The 24,345-nt window shown below is 46.2% G+C and overlaps 1 protein-coding gene across 1 annotated transcript in view; it reads left to right on the forward strand.

Annotated features, from left to right (window-relative positions):
- Positions 1-12,950, forward strand: part of LOC137538462 (baculoviral IAP repeat-containing protein 1e-like) — an 86,111-nt gene extending 73,161 nt beyond the window's left edge. The window contains exons 14-15 of the mRNA XM_068260709.1: positions 8,884-9,051; positions 12,208-12,950. Coding sequence (XP_068116810.1) covers positions 8,884-9,051; positions 12,208-12,572 — 533 coding nt within the window. The 3' untranslated portion in view covers positions 12,573-12,950. The remainder of the gene's footprint in view (positions 1-8,883; positions 9,052-12,207) is intronic.
- The last annotated feature ends 11,395 nt before the right edge of the window (positions 12,951-24,345 follow it).

Raw genomic sequence — 24,345 nt, forward strand, 5'->3', positions numbered from 1 at the left:
GGAAACTTGTTCGTGCGAACTTAGCTGGTTCGAGTTTGCAGTGAACCGAGAACACTTAGCGAGTTCGACCCGCCCCCTATACTACATCATTGGGCTAAACTTTGACCCTCTACCTCACAGTCAGCAGACACATGGCAGCCAATCAGGCTGCACTCCATCCTGGAGTCCCCCCCCCCCCCCCTCATAAAAGGCAGCAGCGTCAGCCATGTTCTCACTCTGTGTGCTGCTGTATTAGTGAGAGAAGGGAGAGACATTGTAGAGATAGGGAAAGCGATAGTTAGGTCTGTTAGCTTGCTCCTTGCTGATATTTGTTGATGAAAAGCACCCCAAAGCAGCTCTTTTGAAAGCTAATGTTCTGATGTGGTTTTTTTGTGCGTGTGTGTGCCACTGACACTGCATATACAGCCCTGTCTGTCGCAGCTGCATTCAGTGCATACTTTTTCCCTGCACCTGTGTGACTGCACAATTGTATTATAGTAGCAGTCACTGCATACCTTTTCCCTGCACCTGTGTGACTGCACAATTGCATTATAGCAGCAGTCACTGCATACCTTTTCCCTGCACCTGTGTGACTGCACAATTGTTTTATAGTAGCAGTCACTGCATACCTTTTCACTGCACCTATGTAACTGCACATTGTATTATTCCAATATCAATATCAATATCACCTCTATGCTGATGACACCCAAATTTATTGTTCTGCCCCAGACCTCTCCACACTACTATCAAAAATCCCTGAATGTCTATCTGCTGTATCTACATTTATGTCATCCCGCTTCCTTAAACTCAATATGAGCAAAACGGAGATTGTGATATTTCCACCTTCGCTCTCTGTTCCACCTCCCATTGTCACAATCAATGTAGATAACACCCCAATAGCATCAACCCCCAAAGCTCGTTGCCTAGGGGTACCTCTGGACTCTGAGCTCTCCTTTAAACCACATATTAACACTTTAACTACCTCCTGCTACTTCCATCTCAAAAACATTTCCAGAATCCGTCCCTTCCTTTCACAAGAAGCAACTAAAATGCTTGTGCATGCCCTAATCATCTCCCGTCTTGACTACTGCAACACCCTACTCTGTGGTCTACCAAAAAGCAGACTGGCACCTCTCCAATCCCTAGTAAACTCTGCGGCCCGTCTCATCCACCTCTCTTCTAGATCCTCTGAGGCAGCCCTTCTCTGCCAATCCCTCCATTGGCTACCAGTTGCCCACTTGCATACAAAGCTCTACACAAGCTATCACCTCCATACATTTCCTCTTTAATCTCCAGATACCTCCCCGCCCGGACCCTCCGTTCCTCACAGGAGACCCTTTTGTCCTCCAGCCTAGTCACCTCCTCTCACTCTCGCATCCAAGACTTCTCACGGGCTGTCCCTCTCCTTTGGAACTCCCTCCCTCAGCCGGTTCGTCATGCCACGAGTCTGGAAACCTTCAAACGTACTCTGAAAACACACCTGTTCAGACAAGCCTATAATTTGCTCTAGGCAGCACTGAAGGCACACTGGCTCACCCACTAATCCTTGTGTTTCCTTCCCTTTTGTTTCCTCCCCACTACCCTCTAGATTGTAAGCCCGCAAGGGCAGGGACCTCCTCCTAGTGTTTCTCATACTGCTGTTATTTTAACATATGTACATGTACCAACTAAATATCAACTATGTATTTATCTATATTTATTCTATACAATGTCATGACTGTACAGTGTCTTGTATTTCTTATGTATATTTGTTCCCCATTATTTGTTTGTAATATGTACAGCGCTACGGAAGATGCTGGCGCTTTATAAATAAAAAATAATAATAATACCACCAGCAGTCAGTGCATACCTTTTCACGGCATCTGTGTGACTGCACAATTGTATTATAGCGGCAGTCAGTGCATACCTTTTCACTGCACCTGCATTGTATTATACCACCAGCAGTCAGGTCAAAAAAGTGTTCAGTACCTCACCTTTATCAAAATGAATGAGGCATGGATCCCAGAGGGCTACTGCCTGCCCGAATACTAAGTCAGTCCCCACACAGCATCTCTGCCTGCAGACCGATTGACTGCCTTCTCCGCCACCACAAACAGGGTCCAGGACTCCAGGTGGATTCCTGAATTTTTATGGCCGCTGCTGCTAGCTGCGGCTGCTATCAAACATAATAATAATTTTTCTGGTGCATGTACATGCCTAATTTTTCTGCCTGCAATGCGGCTGCAACAACAAAACAAAAGGCATGTACATGTCTCAATTCCCCTTCGTGATCGTTACCTTGCCACGGTGAAGGGGCTTACGTATCACAATGAAGCAATGACCTATATGAGTGTGTTGGGGTGCACACCCAAGATAATAAGGTTGTTGCTTCATTGTGGACAGACCAAATTCGATCAGCTGGACAGTCACTGTTGTTCTGTAATTGAGCTACCTCAGCCCGACCATATGGGCTTGAAAACTGCCATCGCCTGCACTCTCGCCATGGTGTGCACCAGTGCAGCACGGCAATCACTACACAAACAGCTGTTTGCGGTGTGTTACACAGTGAGTTTGGTCTGTCAGTGTGAAGCAGTACACTACTTACACTAACTGCTGATCCATGTATACACACGCAAGATGTTTTCAAGCACTTTAGGCCTCCAATTTAGCAATGCAATGTGATTTCTGCCTTTTAGGGATTATAACCCTGCTGTGCGACAAATCCTTAATTTTCCCCCTGGACTTTTGGCAGTTATCCCACTCCGCCATGCCCCCCTCCAGGTGTTAAACCCCTTGAAACATCTTTTCCCTCACCATTGAAGTCTATTGTGGTTTGCAAAGTTCGCAGGCTCGCAAACTTTTTCGAAAGTTCGAGTTTGAGGTTCGCAAACCGAAAATCTGAGGTTCGAGCCATCTCTATTGATCGCTATGGTACACAGTTTTGGGACCCCAGTGCTGTACAGATACATTGCTATCACACAGCACAGCGATGCTGCATCTGTACAGTGTTGAGTCCTGGAACTGTCCCCCCTAGTGCTCGCGTCTGATTGCTAGGGGCAGCAGCCATACAGGTGTCCACTAATCTTAAGACTAAGTATAGGTGACACAAGGAGTAAATTAGTAAGGTAGGAGTTAATATTTTACTTAGGGGGAGAGAATCACTTTATTATTTAACCTCCTTGCCGGTTATCCCGAGCTCAGCTCGGGGTAACCTGCGCAGGAGGATTTCTCCGGCCCCGCTGGGCCGATTTGCATAATTTTTCTTTGCCTACACGCAGCTAGCACTTTGCTAGCTGCGTGTAGTACGCAATCGCCGCCGCCGATTCGCCGCTACCCGCCGCGCCGAGCCGCCCCCCCCCCCTGCCCCAGACCCCTGCGCAGCCTGGCCAATCAGTGCCAGGCAGCGCTGAGGGGCGGATCGGGGTTCCCTGTGACGTCCCGACGTCGATGACGTCGGTGACATCATCCCGCCCCGTCGCCATGGCGACCGGGGAAGCCCTGCAGGAAATCCCGTTCTCAACGGGATTTCCTGGATACTCGCCGAAGGCGATCGGAGTGGGTGGGGGGATGCCGCCGCACAGCGGCTATCATGTAGCGAGCCCTGGGCTCGCTACATCATTTAAAAAAAAAAATAAATTTAAAAAAAGTGCGGCGCTGCCTCCTTGCCGGATTTTTTAGAGCGGCAAGGAGGTTAATGGTGACATTCTCATGTTACTGCTTTTTTTTAACTGATTAACTTTTTCTCTCATTTTCATGAATGAGTGCTGTTATTAGCAGTAGTCATTCACTATTAAATGAATGCACGAGCATGCTTGCACGAGCATGTGCAAGCTGGGGAATGATAGGAGTAGTGTTGCTCGGATATCCCCCGATCATGAATTCGAGTAAATCCGGCCATGGTAGAATCGAAATCCGGATATGCCGTGATCATTATCTGGATTTGATTCGGAGCTCCGGATTCGACTTGGATTTTAGCTGTGATTACATGTAGAATCTGTAATCACGCCCGTGATCACGGATTTCACTTTAACGTTATTAGCAAAGCCCCCATACATGCTACAATCACCAAAATTGCATGGATTGTAAAGGTGATCAGTGACTACAACTTAAAACATTTTTTTCAAAAAGATCTAATAGTTTTTGATAAAATCGATTTTAAAATTTCAAATGTAAAAAGTATTTGTGATTAAAAACCGCCAAAACCCGCCAACTTTAGCTGTTAAAGTGAACCTAAAGTCAAGGGAAAAAATGAGATTTACTCACCTGGGGCTTCCCTCAGGAGGCCAGGAGGCCGCAATAGCAGCATAGGGGGCGATATACAGGCTGGGAACGCGAAGAATCACTCGCGTTCCCATGCCTGTCGGCCGGTGATGGCCAAACCGGAAGTGTTCGCCGGCGGGTGCAGAGGCATCGGAGCGGAGCTGCGAGGGCACCGATCGGCTGCAGGGGGCTGAGGGAAGCCCCAGGTGAGTAAATCTCATTTTTTTTCCCTTGACTTTAGGTTCACTTTAACAGCAAAGCCCCTTTACTTGCTAGAAACACCAAATTAGCCAGATATGTTAAGAAGAACAGTAGGAAGAACAAGGGAAATTTTTTTTTCAAAAAGACCTTATAGTTTTTGAGAAAATCGATTTTAAAGTTTCTTAGGAAGTTTCTTAGGAAAAAAGTATACAGTACATGTAAATGCGGTTAATACATTAACCCATTTAAATGTATACTATTTTCCTTTGAAACTTTAAAATCGATTTTCTCAAAAACTATAAGGTCTTTTTGAAAAAAAAAAAATTCCCCTTGTTCCCACTGTTCTACTTACCGTATTTTTCGGCCACACTGCTCAACTCTACCGCTCAATGGGCTGCGGTAATTTACCAACCTGCAACGGCAGCTGGGGAAATCTTTATGAATTAGCACACAGACCGGGAAAATACTGAGTGCGGTATTTTCCCAACAAGATTTTTTTTTATCGGACTGCTTTTTATGAATCGAGGCCCTTGTGTTTGTGGGCCAGTGAAAAAGCCTCAGGGGGCCGCATTTGGCCCGCGGGCCTTAGTTTGAGGACCACTATCCTAGAGTCTCTGTGTCCTCTGTGCATTAAATACATACAACATGCAGCTGCAGCTTTCCTCAGCTGTCCCCGGTATCTTCAATACATTCTCCAGTCACTGCGGCCGCTTTGAACACCGCGCTGTCCCCTCGTGTCTTCAATTAATACATTCTGTTAACTACGCTGTCGCTTCAATCACAGCGCAGTCCCCCTGTGTATAATACAACCCTTTCTCATGTCCCCAGGGCCGGATTTCTGGAAAGGCCACAAAGGTCAAGGCCTAGGGCGATAAAATTCAGCAGGGCGCAGGACTTGGAGAGATAAGAGGTCACATGTCAAAGTAAATCACTTCTGCTTTGCTCTATTCTGCCCGAATTCCAGAGATCCCTGCATCTCTCTCACTGCAGAGTGTGTGTGATGACAGTCAGCATCTGTTGTCATCTGAAGATCTCGTCCAGTATAATGAGTGGGGACATACAAGCTGCTGTGAGAAAAAAATATATGGGCTCAAGTAGTAGAACTTTTGAGTTCAGATTAGTTTCTTTATGCACGCATTCAAGGATAGGAATTATCAGCTCTCCTCTCCCCCAGACTGATGTTTTATTACTTGGTCAGAGCTGTTAAAGACCTGAGACCTGTTAGATTTATGGTTTGTTTTTATTTCCTAAGGAATGACAGCAACATTCTCTCTGTGCTACAGTTTAACTCTTTCCTGGAATGTTTTAGAAGCAGCAAAGCATTGTTCTGTGTTAGCCATCAGTGAAAGCAGGATGTTTTGAAACAGAATGACAACTGTATTACATTTATTTATATTTACAAAACAATGTATACATCTCCTGCTGACTGTATATATAACTGTATGTCCTAACATCTTGTATACAGGAACAAAGTCTGAAGATGTATCAAACGCAGATAGAACAGAGGCGCCAAAAAGAGTAAAAACACTATTACTTAAAAACAGTAAAAAGAGGGAAGGTAAGGTGGACTTACCTCCCTCTAGCAGTGGACAACAAGACTCTGAGGTAGAGTAGAATGCATTTATTAAACAGTGTAACTCCTAAAGATGCAACGCGTTTCGCGGGCCACAGCACCGCTTCCTCAGGCTATACAGGAGTTCAAAAAAGCTGTATCCAAAAGCTGTGTTCAAAAAGCTGTATCCAATCCAAGTATTGAATGAGCGCCTCTGGCGCTCATTCAATACTTGGATTGGATACAGCTTTTTTGAACTCCTGTATAGCCTGAGGAAGCGGTGCTGTGGCCCGCGAAACTCGTTGCATCTTTAGGAGTTACACTGTTTAATAAATGCATTCTACTCTACCTCAGAGTCTTGTTGTCCACTGCTAGAGGGAGGTAAGTCCACCTTACCTTCCCTCTTTTTACTGTTTTTAAGTAATAGTGTTTTTACTCTTTTTGGCGCCTCTGTTCTATCTGCGTTTGATACATATTACTTATCCACCCTTGGTGGAGGGGTACGCCCCCTTTTTTTCCTATCTACAGAGAGCGACTTTTATACCCGAGTGGGGTCGGGTACCAATTCTCCCCACCTTTCTTTCAAGTGGTTGCCTGCTGGTGACCCTTTTTTGTGAGTATAATTCTGCACGAACTATCTAGACAGATTTTCTCTGTTAAAACTATATTGCACTATTGGGCTCTCGGTGCCCTGTTTTTTCTTTTGTTTTAAAAGTCTGAAGATGGCTCATTAGCCAAAGGCTCACTATTTTCTTTTGGTTAGCCAATAAATATTATCATTCTATTACAAAACGTAAAAACTTCCTGCTGACTGATTAAGATCTGTCTTAACTTGCCCCAAGTGCTAAATTGTCACTGTGTAAAGTACACCAGAGCTTATGCTAGATACACATGATACAATTTTCTGACAGATTTACTGTCAGATCGACTATTTCCAACATGTCCGATCTGCTATCCGAAAGAATTTCTGAATGATTTTTTTCATAGAAATGAACGGAAAATCGATTGAAAAATTGATCGGAAATCAGATCAGACATTGGAAATAATCGATCTGACAGTAAATCTGTCAGAATTTCATCGTATGTACCTAGCATTACACTACATCCAGGGCCGGCCCGCTCATGAGGCGGGGTGAAACATTTGCCTCAGGCGGCAAATCTGGGGGGGCGGCACCCGCCTCTGCATGGACGCTGGGGCCGCCCGCCGAGCTGGAGGGGTAGCGGGCAGAAAGGGGGTATTGGGCCTAGCGGCGGGGAGGGGGGTCGGACCCCCCCTCCCTCGCCTGGGTCCCCCGATCTGCGCTCCTCCTCCAGCGTAAAGTACCAGGCAGCCAGCGTGCGTATGACGAAGAGGCAACGGGCGGGGGAATCACTCACCTCTTCCGCGTTCCATCGCGTGCTCCACTGACGTCACTTCCGGCAACGCCGCCCACTGTATTGTAAGTGGACGGCCTTGCAGGAAGTGACGTCAGTGGAGCGCACGATGGAACGCGGAAGAGGTGAGTGATTCCCCCGCCCGCTGCCTCTTAATGATATGCACGCTGGCTGCCTGGTACTTTACGCTGGAGGAGAAGCGCAGATCGGGGGACCCAGGCGAGGGAGGGGGGAGTCCGACCCCCCTCCCCGCCGCTAGGCCCGATACCCCCTTTCTGCCAGCTACCCCTCCAGCTCGGCACTCCCCACCCCACGGCGGGGGGGGGGCGGGCGATTTTTTCGAATCTTGCCTCAGGCGGCAAAAAGTCTAGGGCCGGCCCTGACTACATCTATGCCAGCGTGTGTAGTGTTGGATCCTTCTACTTACCTGTTCTGGTTTGGATGGGTTTCTCTCCTTTGCGCTGCACCATCACCTGTTTGTAACTCTGACTGAAGCAAGTCGCACAGAGGACAGAGAAGAAGTGCATACTCTGTCCTCTCGGGCTTCTTGTTATTATGCACTCCTGTACTGATGTGCACAGCAGCCGAGGCTGGGAGTGTTATGGGTATGTGTACTTGACAAGTGCTGCTCATATATGAGCATCATTTCTGAATTATGCAAGCCCTGAACACTATCAGCTGCTGTGCATCCAGGCTGGAGTGCAAAATTACATGGAGTGCACAGAGCATACACTTCTTCTTTGAACAGGGGGGGCAAAGCAGCAAAACAGACAGGAGCCCATGTAACCCAGTGAACACTAGTCAGAGTTGGACAGAATGGGGGGGGGGGGGGGGCGGTTGGTGACAGCCGGCCTAGGGCGCTGGAAAGTACAAATCCGGCCCTGCATGTCCCCCGGTATTGTCGCAGCTTTATTCATAATGACGTCCCACATAATGTTGCAGACAAATAGACCAATCAGGCGGGGTTCTATAGAATCAATCGATTGATTGATGACTGAAATCAACTAGTGTATGGGCCTCTTTAAAGGCAGAGGAACAGAAGGCAGGACAGCCAGGCAACTGGTATTGCTTAAAGGGAAATAAATATGGCAGCCTCCATATCCGTCTCAGTTCAGGTACCCTTTAAATGGCATTTAAACTATACACCACTAATGACAGGGTAGTTTGTCATTCAGACAGGCACTTTTTTGCTAGTTACTAACAACAACCATATTTTTGTAAAATGCTGACATTCTGCACATAGAATAGCCAGAAATGTTCATGAATTACTGAGAATGCTAAGGGCCTATTTCCACTACATGCAGAATGGATGCAGAAAAACTGACTCCAATGAAAGCCTATGGGCCTGTTTCCACTAAACACGATTTTTCTTATGCAGATTTTCCCATAGGCATTCATTGGAGTCCGTTTTTCTGCATCCAATCTGCATATAGTGGAAATAGGCCCTAACTATATGCCATTAGTTTGCCAGGCCTTTTGTATTAAAAATAATTTTATAACTGGTTGTAACCATTGTAATTTTTTCCCGTGTTTTTTCAGCACAGAATTTGAGATTTTTGGAAAACCTTGAAGAGTTCACTTTCCCAATGGGATCCACAGCAATGGAAACAGTCTCTCTTTTCATACAGCCATTGCAGTACATGCCCAACCTCAGGAAGCTGTTCATCAACTGCCATGTATTGACAGACAGCAGCTTGCTGGAACTAGGTAGGTATTTGCTTGATTGCTGACAATTTTTGATGTGGACAAACTGCAGCATGATTTATAAGTGTTCGTACATGATAAACCTCTGGTTATATTACATCTTCTGCAAATTCGGCCAGTAGGGTGGTAGATGCACGTCCGTTGACTTTTTTGATGTTTGTATATTGGCACCATTGAGTTGGTTTCAGGTTATTCAGGTAAGCATCACAACCCAACCCTGAAATCCTACTTCTAATAAGATCAGCCCGGGAATAAGGGGAATTCATATTATTATTGATTTACCAACATATTTCATGGCACTGTAAAAAGTAAGAAACATACATGGGGTACATAATAACACAGACAATGATATACACCAATATACAAAATACAGAGTTGGTACTAAATACAGAAATGATACAAAATACAGAATTGGTACTTACAGTGACCAAACTTAAATGAATAAATGTGTAACAAATTCCAAGACATAAAAGGATGAGGGAGTCCTGCCCTTGTGAGCTTACAATCTTGTGAGTAAAGGAATCTTGTGAGCAATGCTTGACAGAAAAGGTGAGTTTTGAGGGCACGTTTAAAGATATCAAAGGTTGGAGAGCGGCGGACGATCGATCATCCATTTAATTGGATGAAAATTGGTGCTGCCAAGTTCATGCCCGACCAACAATGCGACCAATTTCGGGATGGAAATTGGTCGCATTCTTGATCGCGCATGCTGCAAGATGTTGCTTGATTGGGTGCCCGGCGGTAACGGCGTGCAATTTCCCGACGATCAACGAGCGTGACGAAACCCCCGACGCTTTCCCCCCTAATGGAAATGTCCCCCGTGCCCCATATAAATGTATACATTACCTCTCCGCAGCCTTCACTTGTACCCCGCCGGCTTCCGGGTTTCCATCTCTGCATACACGAAGGCCCAAGTGGTTTCCTAGTAAGGGATTGCGTGTGACGGCGGCGGATGTGGCACACAAGGCTGATCCCGGATTGATCTCAGCATGAAATTGACCGGGAATCGACCTGCGGTGTAACTAACAGATCTCTCTATTATCAGATTCGATGAGAGAGAGATTTGTCTCTTGGTCGAATCTGCCCATACATCGCTAGATCTGCCCATACATTGCTAAGTTTAAACTTGATCCTCTGGTTATTTGGTAGCCAATGAAGAGCTTGACAGAGAGGAGCAGCAAAGGTAGAGCGAGAAGAAAGATGAATGAGTCTGGCAGCCGTGTTCAGTACAGACTGGAGCGGTGCCAGTCTGTTAGTTGGTAGCCCACAATGCAATATGTTACAATAGTCCAGACGAGATATTATAAGAGCCTGTTCAAAATAGAGTCTGTTCTAGTCCTCTAGAGGGGTGTCACAGAGTGAGACTGCATAATCAAGATAAAAACATTGAGGGAGGGAGGCCCTGTCAGAGGCTTACAATCTAATGCTGGGAATACACAATTAGATTTTTCAGCAGATTTACTGTCCTATCGATTTTCCAATTTATTTTCCGATCATTTTCCTGATCGATTTCCATTCACTTCTATGAGGAATCTATCAGAAAAACAATCGAAAATCAGGTCGGACCTGTTGGAAATTATCTATCAAACCATCTCTCTGCCAAAAAAATCTCATGGTGTATTCCCAGTATAAAGGGCAGGGGTAGAGACAATTGGTTGAGTCTGTTGAGAGAGTGCCCTGCAGAACATATTATGGTGCTGATGCAGGGCAACAGGCGAACATGAAAAGGTAAGTCTTGAGGGCTTGTTTGGAGATGTACAGATACAGTTAAAAAATGACCATCTAGAAATTCAGCAAGCAAGATCTATAACGATAATGGGCTCTATCCACAAAACTTCTCATAAATGACTTATTTATCACCTAATTGATAAAAAATAACCTTTCAGCTTATTTACAACTAAAATAATCACTCAAAGTAAGTTGTTCCTAACTTCATTTCAATATTACTTTTCTTACTTTAACCTCTTGAGGACCTCAATGTTAAACCCCCCTAAAGACCAGGCCATTTTGCATTAAATTGGCCACTGCGGCTTTAAGGCCAAGCTGCAGGGCCACTCCACACAGCACACAAGTGATTTCCCCCCCCCCCCTTTTCTCCCCACCAACAGAGCTCTCTGTTGGTGGGGTCTGATCGCCCCCACAATGTTTGTGTGTATGTGTGTGTTTTTTGAATAAAAATGTGTTGTTGTTTTTCAACTGTAACCCCCCTCCCTCCCTCCTCCCGTCAGCCAATCCTCGTGATCAGCTGTCATAGGCTTCAGCCTATGACAGCCGATCACCCCTGTGTCTCAGGAGGGGACAGCCGTGTCACACGGCTGTCCCCAGTACAGTGCTGCTGCAGATCGCAGTGCTGTACATGTAATTAGATGGCGATTACGCCGTCTAACAGTCTCCCGAGCCGCAAACGCTCCGGTCCGCCCACCAAGCAGGAGATGCGCGCGCGCACCCTGCGCGTGATCTCCTGCAAAACAGAGACCCAGGACTTTACGCCGATCGGCGTTAGGCGGTCGGCTAGAGGTTAATTATATTATACTAGTAAAAAGGCCCGCCTGTTAAAAAACGGGCGCTAGGCCACGGCATACCGATGCGCATACCGATGCGTCCTGCTCACTCGTCTCCCACCACTGTCTGAAGTATATGCAAACAGGGAGATGTTGCTTGCTTGGCAGTTGGAAAAAGCTGTTATTTCCCACAATGCAATGAGGTTCTCAGACAGCAAACTGTCAAGTCTGGCAGCAGCAGGGACACACACACAGGGACAGGATGCAGAGACACAGTGGTTTTATTATATAGGATGTTTGCTCTTTGGGAGCTTAAAGACAGAGGAAAAGCTTTGTGAATCATGTTCAATGTGTTATTCAGTTATGATGTAAGACAATAGCTCAACTTATTTAGGCACAACACTGTATCATAGTTGTTATCCCAAATGGCTAGATCACTAATATGAGGTTTACATGAAAAGCAAAGACAAGCAAAGCAAAATGATTGCATGTATATGCTCCCCACCTCATTTCTGTCCAATTTCAGCCCCTGGCTCAGTTCTGGAAGGGGCAGTTTTTTGGTGCTAAGCAGATGCTTTTGTTCTATTACCTAGAAGCTTTAATAACATTTTTCTATTGTAATTTTCATACCTGATGATAATTATCACCTTCTTTTCAGCCAACCTGACGGCAGCCGGGCATCTGAGAAACTTGCAGGACTTGGAGCTCATGCACAATTCCAAAGTCACCCAATCCGGATGGAGAGATTTCTTTAACACTTTAGACAGTCTTCCAGATTTAAAGTATCTCAATGTTTCCAGAGTCATTGCTGATCAATTTAAAGCAGATCCGGTAACCCTGACTGCGCTAATTCGCTGTGTATCTAGACTTCTCAGTCTTCGCTCACTGGCCATGTTTGGATGGCTTTTGGATGAAAAGGATCTGGAACTGATTAATGAGATGAAGTCAAAGCATCCGCAGGGCAAGGGTCTAATGATAGATTGGAAAACCATATTACCATTTGCGCCAGTTATCATAGAATAAGTGCAGTCACTCCCTTCTGTAATCAGCAGCTTATCACTATGCACCAGATTTGTGATCCAGAAACATCTCAACACAACTTCTCTGCCAGAATACTGTGTGTGTTCAGGGTACTGAAAGTTTGTTGAATTGGTTCCTGTGTGTCTAACAGATTTTCAGAAATACCATCAATTAATACATGGCTGCTACTCATCTGTGGGCAGAGTGACTAATGGGAAAAGAGATCCCTCTTGGTTTATTCCATCCAATGATACTTCTAATAGCCATAACTTCTCTGCACATGGCTGCTGGCATATCTGTTCCTGCAGTAAAATTATGGAAATAATACAACTAGAGTAGCAGGGTGTGTGGTTATTTTGAAAAAAAAACTATGGACAATAAGATCCCAAATGGTGTAGTATGTATACTGAGTATTTACCACCAGTAAAAGCTTGTGGAATAGGCCCATACACACGTCGGATTTTTCCGAACGACGGGTCATTTGAACGTCCCGTCGTTCAGTCGTCCGCACGCCAAATCGGGCGTGTGTACAGACTGTCGTTCGGGTGATAAGACTGGTCTTGAGCGATCCGCCCGGTGGATCACTCAAAATCAGTCTCATCACCTGAACGACAGACTGTACACATGCCCGATTTGGCGTGCGGACGACTGAACGACTGGACGTTCAAACGACCCGTTGTTCGGGAAAATCCGACGTGTGTATGGGCCTGAAGGTGATCTGGACCTAACTGACAATTAAGAACACTCCTTTGAATAAACATAGCCAGTTTAACTCTGAAAGCTGCTGGTATTCACTCTCCAAAAGGAAGGTGCTTAATGTGGTTAGGAGGAGGGAAGAGGCTCCCAAATGAGTTAAAATCACTTAAAGGATACCACAACTGAACGTTTGTGGTTAAAATGAGTGCAGCACTGTATAGGGTGTAATGCGCACATACCTACTGTTCCTCCCGCCCCCTCCGTCTGCCGCCGTTCACACTCTATACACTCCGGTGTGTGGCGACTTGTTTGACCTCTGCCCCGGACATACTGCACCCTGTGTGCGCAGTATGTCCTTCCCCCTTCACTTCTGGCCGGCGCACAGCGCGAGGCTCAGAAGCTGCTGTCCCCTCTGCGCTGCATGTGCGCTCCATTACACCGAGCGTCACATGCTAATTATGTGACGCTCGGTGTAATGGAGCGCACACGCAGCACAGAGGGGACAGCAGCTTCTGAGCCTCGCGCTGTGCGCCGGCCAGAAGTGAAGGGGGAAGGACATACTGCGCACACAGGGCGCAGTATGTCCGGGGCAGAGGTCAAACAAGTCGCCACACACCGGAGTGTATAGAGTGTGAACGGCGGCAGACGGAGGGGGCGGGAGGAACAGTAGGTATGTGCGCATTACACCCTATACAGTGCTGCACTCATTTTAACCACAAACGTTCAGTTGTAGTATCCTTTAAAACTAAAAAGGGTGAAGATGGCTGACGTGGGCCTCCACAGTAGACACAGAATAATGTTCAAAACAAATTTTATTTGCATTGGGCAATGCGTACCTTTTTTTTTAAGGTATACAACCCACATCTTCTGACCAGTTCAGTGTCTGAAAACATTATCATGACAAACACTCAAAGCTCTGCAAAATACAACCTACGATTTACAACTAAAAACACATTGTTTACTGGCATAGAGTACCAAAAATAGTTGCATCATTAACTTAAAAATGTTGTTTAACAATGTGGTCAGCCTTAAAGGGAAGGTCCAAGCAAAAAAAAAAAAAAATGAGTTTCACTTACCTGGGGCTTCTACCAGCCCCATGTAGCCATCCTGTGCCCTCGTAGTCACTCACTGCTGCTCCAGTCCCCCGCTGGCAGCTTTCTGACCTCGGAGGTCAGGGCCGCATTGCATACATTTTTACGCATTCCAGCTAGTGCAGGAACAAAAATGTATGCGTTGCACCACTAACGCGTAAAAATGTATATGTTAATGTTCCTGCACTAGCGGGAATGCGTAAAAATGTACGCAATGCGGCCCTGACCTCCGAGGTCAGAAAGCTGCCAGCGGGGGACTGGAGCAGCAGTGAGTGACTATGAGGGCACAGGATGGCTACATGGGGCTGGTAGAAGCCCCAGGTAAGTTAAACTCATTTTTTTTTTTGCTTGGACCTTCCCTTTAAAGTGAACCTTAAGTGTCCCAAAAAAAAATGAGTTTTACTCACCTGGGGCTTACCTCAGCCCCTGCAGCTGATCGGTGCCCACGACGAGTCGCTCTGATGCTCCGGGTCCCGCTGGCGGCCACTTCCGGTTTCGCCGTCAGGACCCGTCAGGCTGGGGAACGCGGCTGATACTACGCGTTCCCAGCCAAAATAGCACCCCTATGCGGCCATATGTCCGCATACGGGTGCCTATGCGGACATATGGCCGCATAGGGGTGCTATTTTGGCTGGGAACGCGTAGTATCAGCCGCGTTCCCCAGCCTGACGGGTCCTGACGGCGAAACCGGAAGTGGCCGCCAGCGGGACCCGGAGCATCAGAGCGACTCGTCGTGGGCACCGATCAGCTGCAGGGGGCTGAGGTAAGCCCCAGGTGAGTAAAACTCATTTTTTTTGGGACACTTAAGGTTCACTTTAAGTTGCCTTCTAATCAATAAATAACATTAAAACTATGAAAATATATAAGGAGACCACTAGGTGATTTTCTGAATGAAATGTTTTATTATAGTACAGATATGTTGATTTTTATATATATTTTATGTATTTACTTGGCCAATACAGTTCTCCGGGGTGATGTTCCACTTAAAATCACAGGTTCTTCATTGAAAAATTAATCTAGTGGTCTTCTTATACATTCTCACAGTTTTACTGTTACTAATGTATTAATTATTAAGCCATTCAGGCTGACCAGGTTGTTAAACAACATTTTTAAGCAAATGGTGCAAATATTTTTTTTTTAATTATAGACCAGCACACAATATATTTTTAGAATAATCCATTTTTTAAATAATCCTGGCATGTATTTTACAGAGCTTTGAGTTTTTGTCATGTAAGTGGTTTTAGGCACTGAACTGGCTTGAGAAAGCAAGCTGTGTACCGCACAAAATGCATTTTACATGGAAATAATGGCTTTAAAGGGAACCCGAGGTGAGAGGGATATGGAGGCTGCCATGTTTATTTCCTTGTAAACAATGCCAGTTGCCTGGCAGCCCTGTTGATCATCTGGCATAAGCAGCGTCTGAGTCAAAACCCTCAAAGTACCTGATCTGATATGCTTGTTCCGGATCTATGGTTAAAAGTATTAGAGACACGAGATAAGGAGGGCCAACAGGCAATTAGTATTGTGTAAAAGGAAATAAATATGGAAGCTTCCATATCCCTCTCACCTCGGGTTAAAACGCTTATCATTCAGTAAGACCCCAAACAAAGGTATCTCTGCCCCCTCAGCAGCCCTGCTTACCAAATGGCATTTGTGAATTTTTTTTCACAGCACAATTAACATTTTTCTTTTCTGTTGCTGTTACATGAATGATGGCAGAAGTAGAATGCCATAATTCTCTTTATAGTGGTCCTTCTGATAACAGGCACTTCTCCAGCATAGTGTTATTAAAGTGGTTTTAAATGGCTGTTGTCAAACCTTCAAAACTTTTGTTCACTGTTGTTTTCTATATACATTGGGCTCTATTCATAAAACATTTGCGGGGGGAAAAAAATCTTGGAGGGAAAACACCGCATCGGTATTTAACCTCCTTGCCGGTTATCCCGAGCTCAGCTCGGGGTAACCTGCGCAGGAGGATATCTCAGGCCCCGCTGGGCCGATTTGCATAATTTTTTTTTTTGTTACAAGCAGCTAGCACTTTGCTAGCTGCTTGTAACTTCCGATCGCCGCCGCTCGCCGCCAATCCGCCGCGCCGAGTCGCTCCCCCCCGCCCCAGAGCCCTGCGCTGCCTGGCCAATCAGTGCCAGGCAGCGTTGAGGGGCGGATCGGGATTCCCTATGACGTCCCGACGTCCATGACGTCGGTGACATCATCCCGCCCCGTCGCCATGGCGACCGGGGAAGCCCTGCAGGAAATCCCGTTCTCAACGGGATTCCCTGCATACTCAGATCGCCGAAGGCGATCGGAGTGGGTGGGGGGATGCCGCCGCTTAGCGGCTATCATGTAGCGAGCCAAGGGCTCGCTACATGATTTAAAAAAAAAAAAATTAAAAAAATGTGCGGCGCTGCCTCCTTGCCGGATTTTTTTAGACCGGCAAGGAGGTTAAGGCCCCGTTCACATTGCACACGTTCCCGTCCGCATTTCGGGAACGCGTGCGGGAGGCCGACACGCACGACATCAGACAGTGCATAGACTACACTGTCTGATGTTCACACTGCATGCGTTCCAGACCTGTGCGGTCCGGGAACGCATGCTGCACGCGTTTCCTAACAAAACGCGCGGCTGTCCCATTCATGGATCAGCCACGCAACGCACAGAGACGCACATGACGTGCGTTCCTATGCGTTGTGTTCTGAACGGAACGCGCCTGCGTTCTGTGATGTGAACGGGGCCTTAGACTTTTGTGTGCTAATTCATAAAAATGTTTACACTTGCGATAATAGGTTGGGGAATTCCCGCACTAAACTAGCAGTGCTGGCTGAGTTGATACATTTTCTCTGTGCAGTGACACAGTAAGTATAAAGGAGGCAGCCCCAGCATCCCTTTACATGTGCATTTTTTTTTTAAATTGCCTCTCCTTGCCCTGAATCTGCGCTGAATCTGTCTAAGGGCCCGTTTCCACTAGTGCGGTGCGGAATCGCCGCATATCACCGCTGACAAAATCGCATGCGGGTGCGATTCCGCATGCGTTTTTTGCCGCGATTTTGCATGCGATTTTGCATAGGCAGGGTATATGCGATTTTAACCATGTCACTGCCTGTGTCAATTTACATTACTTTCAATGCGAAATCGCGGCAAAAAATGTATGCAAAAAACGCATGCGATTTCCCTATTAAATACATTGCCTGCGATTCGCCTGCATTCCACACGCAGGCGAATTCTGCAGGGTCTACCGTGCAGAAAAATCCTGCACAGAAAAACGCAAATGAAAACTGACAAGTGGAAACAGTCCCATCCACTTGTATTGCCTATGCGAATCCGCATGCGTTGTCTGCATGCGAATTCGCGCTAGTGGAAACGGGCCCTAAGGGCTGAGACACACCAGAAAAGCTCCCCAAACGCTAGATGTTTCAAAAGCTCTTCCAAATGTAATGCTATGGGAGTTTTTTTACAAAACCTCATTGCTCCAGTGTGCAAAGACACATAGGATAACATTAGCAGGAGGTTTCAAAAACTCAAAACGCTCAGAAAAACTCCTCTGGTGTGCACTAGGCCTAATAGTCTTTCTAAATAATCTATTCAATTGCTGCAGCTTAGAAGAACTTCAAGAAATGTTACATATGCAGGGTTTCTGATGTGAAATTTATCTGAAAACAGGTACCCAAGGGGTTAAAAAAACACAGCCTTGGTATTCCAGGATGCCTTTTTTTGCTCTGCTCTCACTGCTGCTGCCTGGGAGATCTGTCCACATTAGCTTGCCTGTTATCTTGCCTGTTATCGCTGGCTTATCTCCTTTCTAAACAGTCGGTGTTCTCCATTCCCATTCCGCCTGCTTCAATCTTTATGAATTAACCTTCAGTGACATGTGTTGTGATAATCTCCGCACAAGGCGGTAATTTCCCCCCACTTCTCAGGAATTGTAGCTTTTCATGCGGAAACAGCTTTTATGAATGGACACTTTATTAAATGGTCGGTAAAGTCAGCTGTTTTGAGCATTACCGCATGCGGGAATGCTTTATGAATAGAGGCCATTGTGTGTTTGACAGTTGTTCACCAACACCAGCCACCACCAGGTGGCATACGCCAGGCTATGGCTGCAGTGATTAATTTGCTCCTCTAAAACATTTATACTGTATTTTTATATCATGCAGTATGTTATTTTATGTAGAGGAACTTTCTTTACACCCATCAATAATTTTACTAACCAAATGTGAATATTTTTAAACCATAATTATTTTCCATTGCTGTTCACAGTACTTACATCCTAAATGTATTTTTTTTCTGTAATTATCCAGTTACAAAAAATGAAAAATAAGAAAACACAAACTTTTAAATAATATGCATACCATTTATGAATAAAGACATTTGTTCAAAATCCTACCAAACACACAGGAGATACTCACTTCCCAAACAGTTCTCTGCTGCTTATATAAAGCCTGCAGGCTGCTTGTAAGCCAATCAAGAAGTGCACATACACATGACACCTAGTCTGCAGTGATTAATTCAAACAGAAGCTGAGCTACTCAGCTAGTAATTGGAGAGGGTTTCAGTTGCATATAGACAATGGCTATATGGCCAGCAGGGGGCACCAGCGTGCAGGATATACCCTCTCATCTGCCCCCCTCCTAACTAAACTGCATGGGAATCTACAATAAAATTAAAAACAATAATGGTGCACAAGCCAGCCTGGGGCCCCAGGAACTCTCACTGCCCGGGGCCCCAGAACCAGCATGCAACACCATATGTGAGCGCAGCCAAGCCCTGGATCTGCCACACCCAGGAGCCTGTCCCCAACTGCTCTAAGACTTACCAAACACACAGGAGATACTCACTTCCCAAACAGTTCTCTGCTGCTTATATAAAGCCTGCAGGCTGCTTGTAAGCCAATCAAGAAGTGCACATACACATGACACCTAGTCTGCACCTGTGTGTTTGGTAAGTCTTAGAGCAGTTGGGGACAGGCTCCTGGGTGTGGCAGATCCAGGGCTTGGCTGCGCTCACATATGGTGTTGCATGCTGGTTCTGGGGCCCCGGGCAGTGAGAGTTCCTGGGGCCCCAGGCTGGCTTGTGCACCATTATTGTTTTTAATTTTATTGTAGATTCCCATGCAGTTTAGTTAGGAGGGGGGCAGATGAGAGGGTATATCCTGCACGCTGGTGCCCCCTGCTGGCCATATAGCCATTGTCTATATGCAACTGAAACCCTCTCCAATTACTAGCTGAGTAGCTCAGCTTCTGTTTGAATTAATCACTGCAGACTAGGTGTCATGTGTATGTGCACTTCTTGATTGGCTTACAAGCAGCCTGCAGGCTTTATATAAGCAGCAGAGAACTGTTTGGGAAGTGAGTATCTCCTGTGTGTTTGGTAAGTCTTAGAGCAGTTGGGGACAGGCTCCTGGGTGTGGCAGATCCAGGGCTTGGCTGCGCTCACATATGGTGTTGCATGCTGGTTCTGGGGCCCCGGGCAGTGAGAGTTCCTGGGGCCCCAGGCTGGCTTGTGCACCATTATTGTTTTTAATTTGTTCAAAATCCTTTCTTGTTAATACATCATTATTTCAGTGCGTATGCTTGACTTGAAAACCTGAGATCAAGATAAAACTAACCCAAAAATGTTCTATCTGCTATCTGTAAAACTAACACTGCACAGCCAATCCCCATCCACTAACTGCGGTTAATACAGAGGACATGTCGCAGGAGGGGGGAAGCAGCAAAAGAAGGAGGGGCAGCGGGGACAGTGGCGTGGAGGGGGGTCCAGACCCCCCACCTACCTCACCTGGGTCCCCTCCTTCCTGCGCTTCCCCCCTCCAGATTATCGTGGCAGACAGGAGCGGCAATAAGCAAGGAATTACTCACCTGCTTCCTACGTTCCAGGCAATGGCGCGCAGCAGCATCGTCACATGACAATGGTCTCCGCCTTCTCCACCGCTCTCCTCCCCTCCCTGCCACTGTCCCTGCTGCCCCTCCTTCCAAGCTTCCCCCATACCGGGGGTAACTATACTACCTACACTGGGGGCAACTATAATGGCTATACTGGGGCAACTATACTACTTATACTGAGGGCAACTATAGTAGCTACCTAAACTGGGGGCAACTTTACCATCTATAGTAGGCTAACTTTACAGGGGTAACTATTCTACCTATACTGGGGCAACTATATTACCTATACTGGAGGCACTATACCTGGCATTACCCTCCGTGGCACGCTTAGCATGCCACACTCACTCCTTTCCTTTTTTTTCCTGGGGGGTGTCTTTTACTACCCGGCAGCAGGTGTCAAATGCCCTAGGTACGCCAACCACTGGTGGGACAGCAGCCAGCATAGGAGCAGTATTCCTGCACATCGCACGGGGGGGGGGGGGGTTGCCATCCATCCACACTAACTTGAGATTTCGAAAAAGTTCCTTAACCATCAAGTAGACACATAGGGCTTGATTCACAAAGCGGTGTAAAGTGTTTGAACACTGATGAAAAGCCCTTTATCACGCCTAAACTCGGTTTAGGTGTGATAAAAAGTAACTCGCGCAAAGCAATCGCGCAGCTCGCAGTGCCATGCGCGCGCAGCGCCCATTAAACCCTATGGGCACTGCGCGCTGGACTTTGCGCGCGATCAGCAGCACAAAACGGTGATAACTCTGCTAGTGCAAAGGTTATCACGCCTAAAGTCTTTTAGGCGTGATAACTGGGTTATCACCGCTTTGTGAATCAGGCCCATAGGGAACAGAAGGGACACATGGGGGAGGTGAGGAGACACATTGGGGACAGAAGGGGAGGGGACACATGGGAGGACAGAAGGGAACACATGGGGACATAAGGGGACACAGGAGGACACATGAGGTACAAGGGGAACGCAATAATTGGGGGAGAACATATACAAGATGCTCCTGAATCATGGAAGGCACAAGGCTTAGTATATTTTTTTCCTCTGGTTTTTGCCCTCTAAACCTAGGTGCATCTTATAGTCCACCGCGTCTTATATGCTAAAAAATATGGTTAATCTATTCTCTGCTTTTATGTGGAATGAAGGCACCCGGGGCAGGGATGTATCCCTTGCGCTTGGTATGGACAAGGGCTCTGGGGGAGAGGGGGAGGCTTTGCTGCCCCTCTCTTCAATAGCCCCCACCACATCTCAGACCATTTGAGCTGGTACAGTCAGGCTGCGGAGCCCCAAGCAGTCCGGGCTCTGCATTATAGCTATCTATACCAGCCTGCATGGGTGACAAAGGGTTACAGAGATTTCAGAGCAGGGACCCCACATCATTTTTTAAAAATTACTTTTATTAGAGAAAACTAAAAAAAGAAGAAAAAATATGTATATTTGCTAGAAGTAGGAAACCGGGCACAGGAGAACTGTAAAAGTTTGGGCACTGCCACAGGCACCCATACAAATATAGTTTATAGAAGGAAATTTGGGCACCAAAGGTGTCTGATAAATATTAGGAGCCGGGGCCGCCCGTTATGCTGTAAATTATATTTCGTGTCTTCCTCTAAAACGCTATGCTATAAACGATGTTTACCATTTTTCTGCAAACTGCTATGCTAGCCTGTACACGATATTTAGCAGTTTTCTGTAAAATATATTTAGCACTTTTTGGGTTTGAGATGGGTGTCACCGAACAGTCGTGAGAAACGTGGGCGAATCTGGAAGATTCGCAGTCGATTTTTCTGATTTCCTGGTCAGATTTGCGCAGGCCTGGCAAGCGATCAGAAAATGACATTTCTTAGTTTAAAAGACTGTTTTTTTTCCTCCTTCCTCCCACCAAAAGGCAGGAGCCTGCTGTAGAGTGTCCCCAGCCCCCCAGCTGTGCTAATGGCCCATCCATCAGATGAAGTTGATAACCAGCATGGCAGAACCAATTTATTTGGGAAAAAGTCAGACTCTCTGGCTACAATCCCAGCAGGGGAGCTGACACGTAGCTTGCTGCCCCCAAGCTTCAAAAGAGCCTTCACCTAGGAACGACCTGCTGTAAATCCCAGATGTATATAATATTCCATAAACTGCTATATGTGTCATATTTCCTGTATTGCCAGGCTGGCAGACCCTCCAAACTAACAGAGCATGCTGGGCCGCGTCTGGTGCTGGTTCTGAGAAAGTTTCAGAACATTCTGAGGTAAAGACTGCCAGTTAGGCAGTTCGAAAGTGCCCTGATGATACCACAGGAGTCCCACCCTTCATGTCTGGTATCAGGGCGCTGGGTAAATCGGGACAGATCTGAAAATGTTAGTAAATCTGCCCTGACCTGTACGGTTCTGTGAGATAGAGCCCATATATGGTTAGATATGATTTCTGGTCTCCAGGACAAGGGGAGGACTCCTCTCATATTCTAAGGGGGTGTGTGGCTCCCGCCCTCACTCCCTCCTACTGGATCAGGGGAATAAGAATGGCAGAGGAGCCAAACTCAGTGTCCTCCACTTTGAACATCATCCTGATTATATCCTTGCCAGCTTGAGGACATGCTGGCACCTGGTTTGTTTGGACTTTGAACTGAACTGAAACAAGGAACTTTACAAGTTTTCCCAGAACAGACATCTTTCCACGAACTAAGTATTTTCTCCCTTTTATTTTCATACTGGCTATTAATGTTTCCATAATTGTTGATTTTAATGATTTCTGTATATTTTAATTATTTATATTGCTTTTCAATAAACCGACGCTAACGTCAGTTTGTTTATTCCGCTACCCTATTACTCAGCCATACATAGAAACTGAACCTGAGTCTCTGAAGAGACGTTACTATTGTATTGTTGCTAGCGAGACAAAATAGAGTGTGTTTGACCGTTTTTATTTGTAGATCTAGGCTCAGACAGTCAGTGAGTTCCTCTGTCTCAGGAAACAGAGGTGGTGGCAGTTATACCCTGAAATAGTGTGTAATTTGTAATTACCGTAACCTCACAGGCTCCCCTTCTAGTCAGGCTGCTGCCCAAATTCCGTCGGTTTCTGCGCACGAATCGCGACCACAGCTTGCATGGTATGTGTGCTGAAACCGATTGGAAGGCAATTTGCGTTCCGACCACTAGGGGTCCTGTGACAATGGGCATGGTTAAAGTTAGGTGTCTGAGGGGGGGTGGGGGTAGGGCATTAAAGTTAGGAGTGGGGGGGATGGTTAAGGTTAGGCATGGGGGAAGGGTTTTGAGGTTGGGCGTGTAGGGAGGTTGAGGTTAGGCATAAGCAGGGGATGAAAGGGTTAGGCATTGGCAGGGGGGCATGGTTAGGGATAGTAAGAAGGAGAAATCTGTGTGAGAATAAGGTTACGTTTAACTGTAGTAAAATATTGGGGTCATTTTATTATCGTAATTTAGTACTTCATAATAGTAGAATATCATTAAATGTACCGATAATCTACTAGCCGGTATTTCAGGCACCCAAATTTCCATGGGCCCTTTTCCCATGTACGCATACTTGCCAGGTATCCTTATACAGCAGTATTGTGGCTATACACCGATCCCTGGCCAAAGCGTTGTTACTTGCACTGGGTTTCCAGGGAGTCATAACTCACTGTGCACTGACCACCTGGAAACCCAGCAGGAAATTCACTGCTCTTTCTGTTGGTATATGTACATTTTCACTACCGATAGGTAGTCATACATCAGTCATTTCACCGCTTTTAAAAAAACATTTTTCCTATCGTAACTTTGATTTTCTCAAAAACTACAAGGTATATTTGATTTTTTTTCCCTTGCTCCTGATTCATGGAAGCGGACATATTGTCAACACCCTGTGCTTTTAAATGGGCTTGTGACACAGGGGGAAGATCAAATTACAACTTGTGATTAGACACAAATGAGGGGGGAATACACAAGCTAGACTCTTTAAATACATGCAGGGTGCATTTCTGTTATGTTTTCCTTGTGTCCTGTGCAAGAGTTCAGGTCCACTTTAAAGGAAGCATCAGACAAATACTGCTACCCTATGATATTTACCTGGGGATTCCTCCAGTCCCTTGCAGTTGACATGTCCCTTGCAGCATCTCTACATGCAGCCACTGGCCAGGG

Source organism: Hyperolius riggenbachi, chromosome 1 (assembly GCF_040937935.1).
Source record: "Hyperolius riggenbachi isolate aHypRig1 chromosome 1, aHypRig1.pri, whole genome shotgun sequence".
NCBI lineage: Eukaryota > Metazoa > Chordata > Amphibia > Anura > Hyperoliidae > Hyperolius > Hyperolius riggenbachi.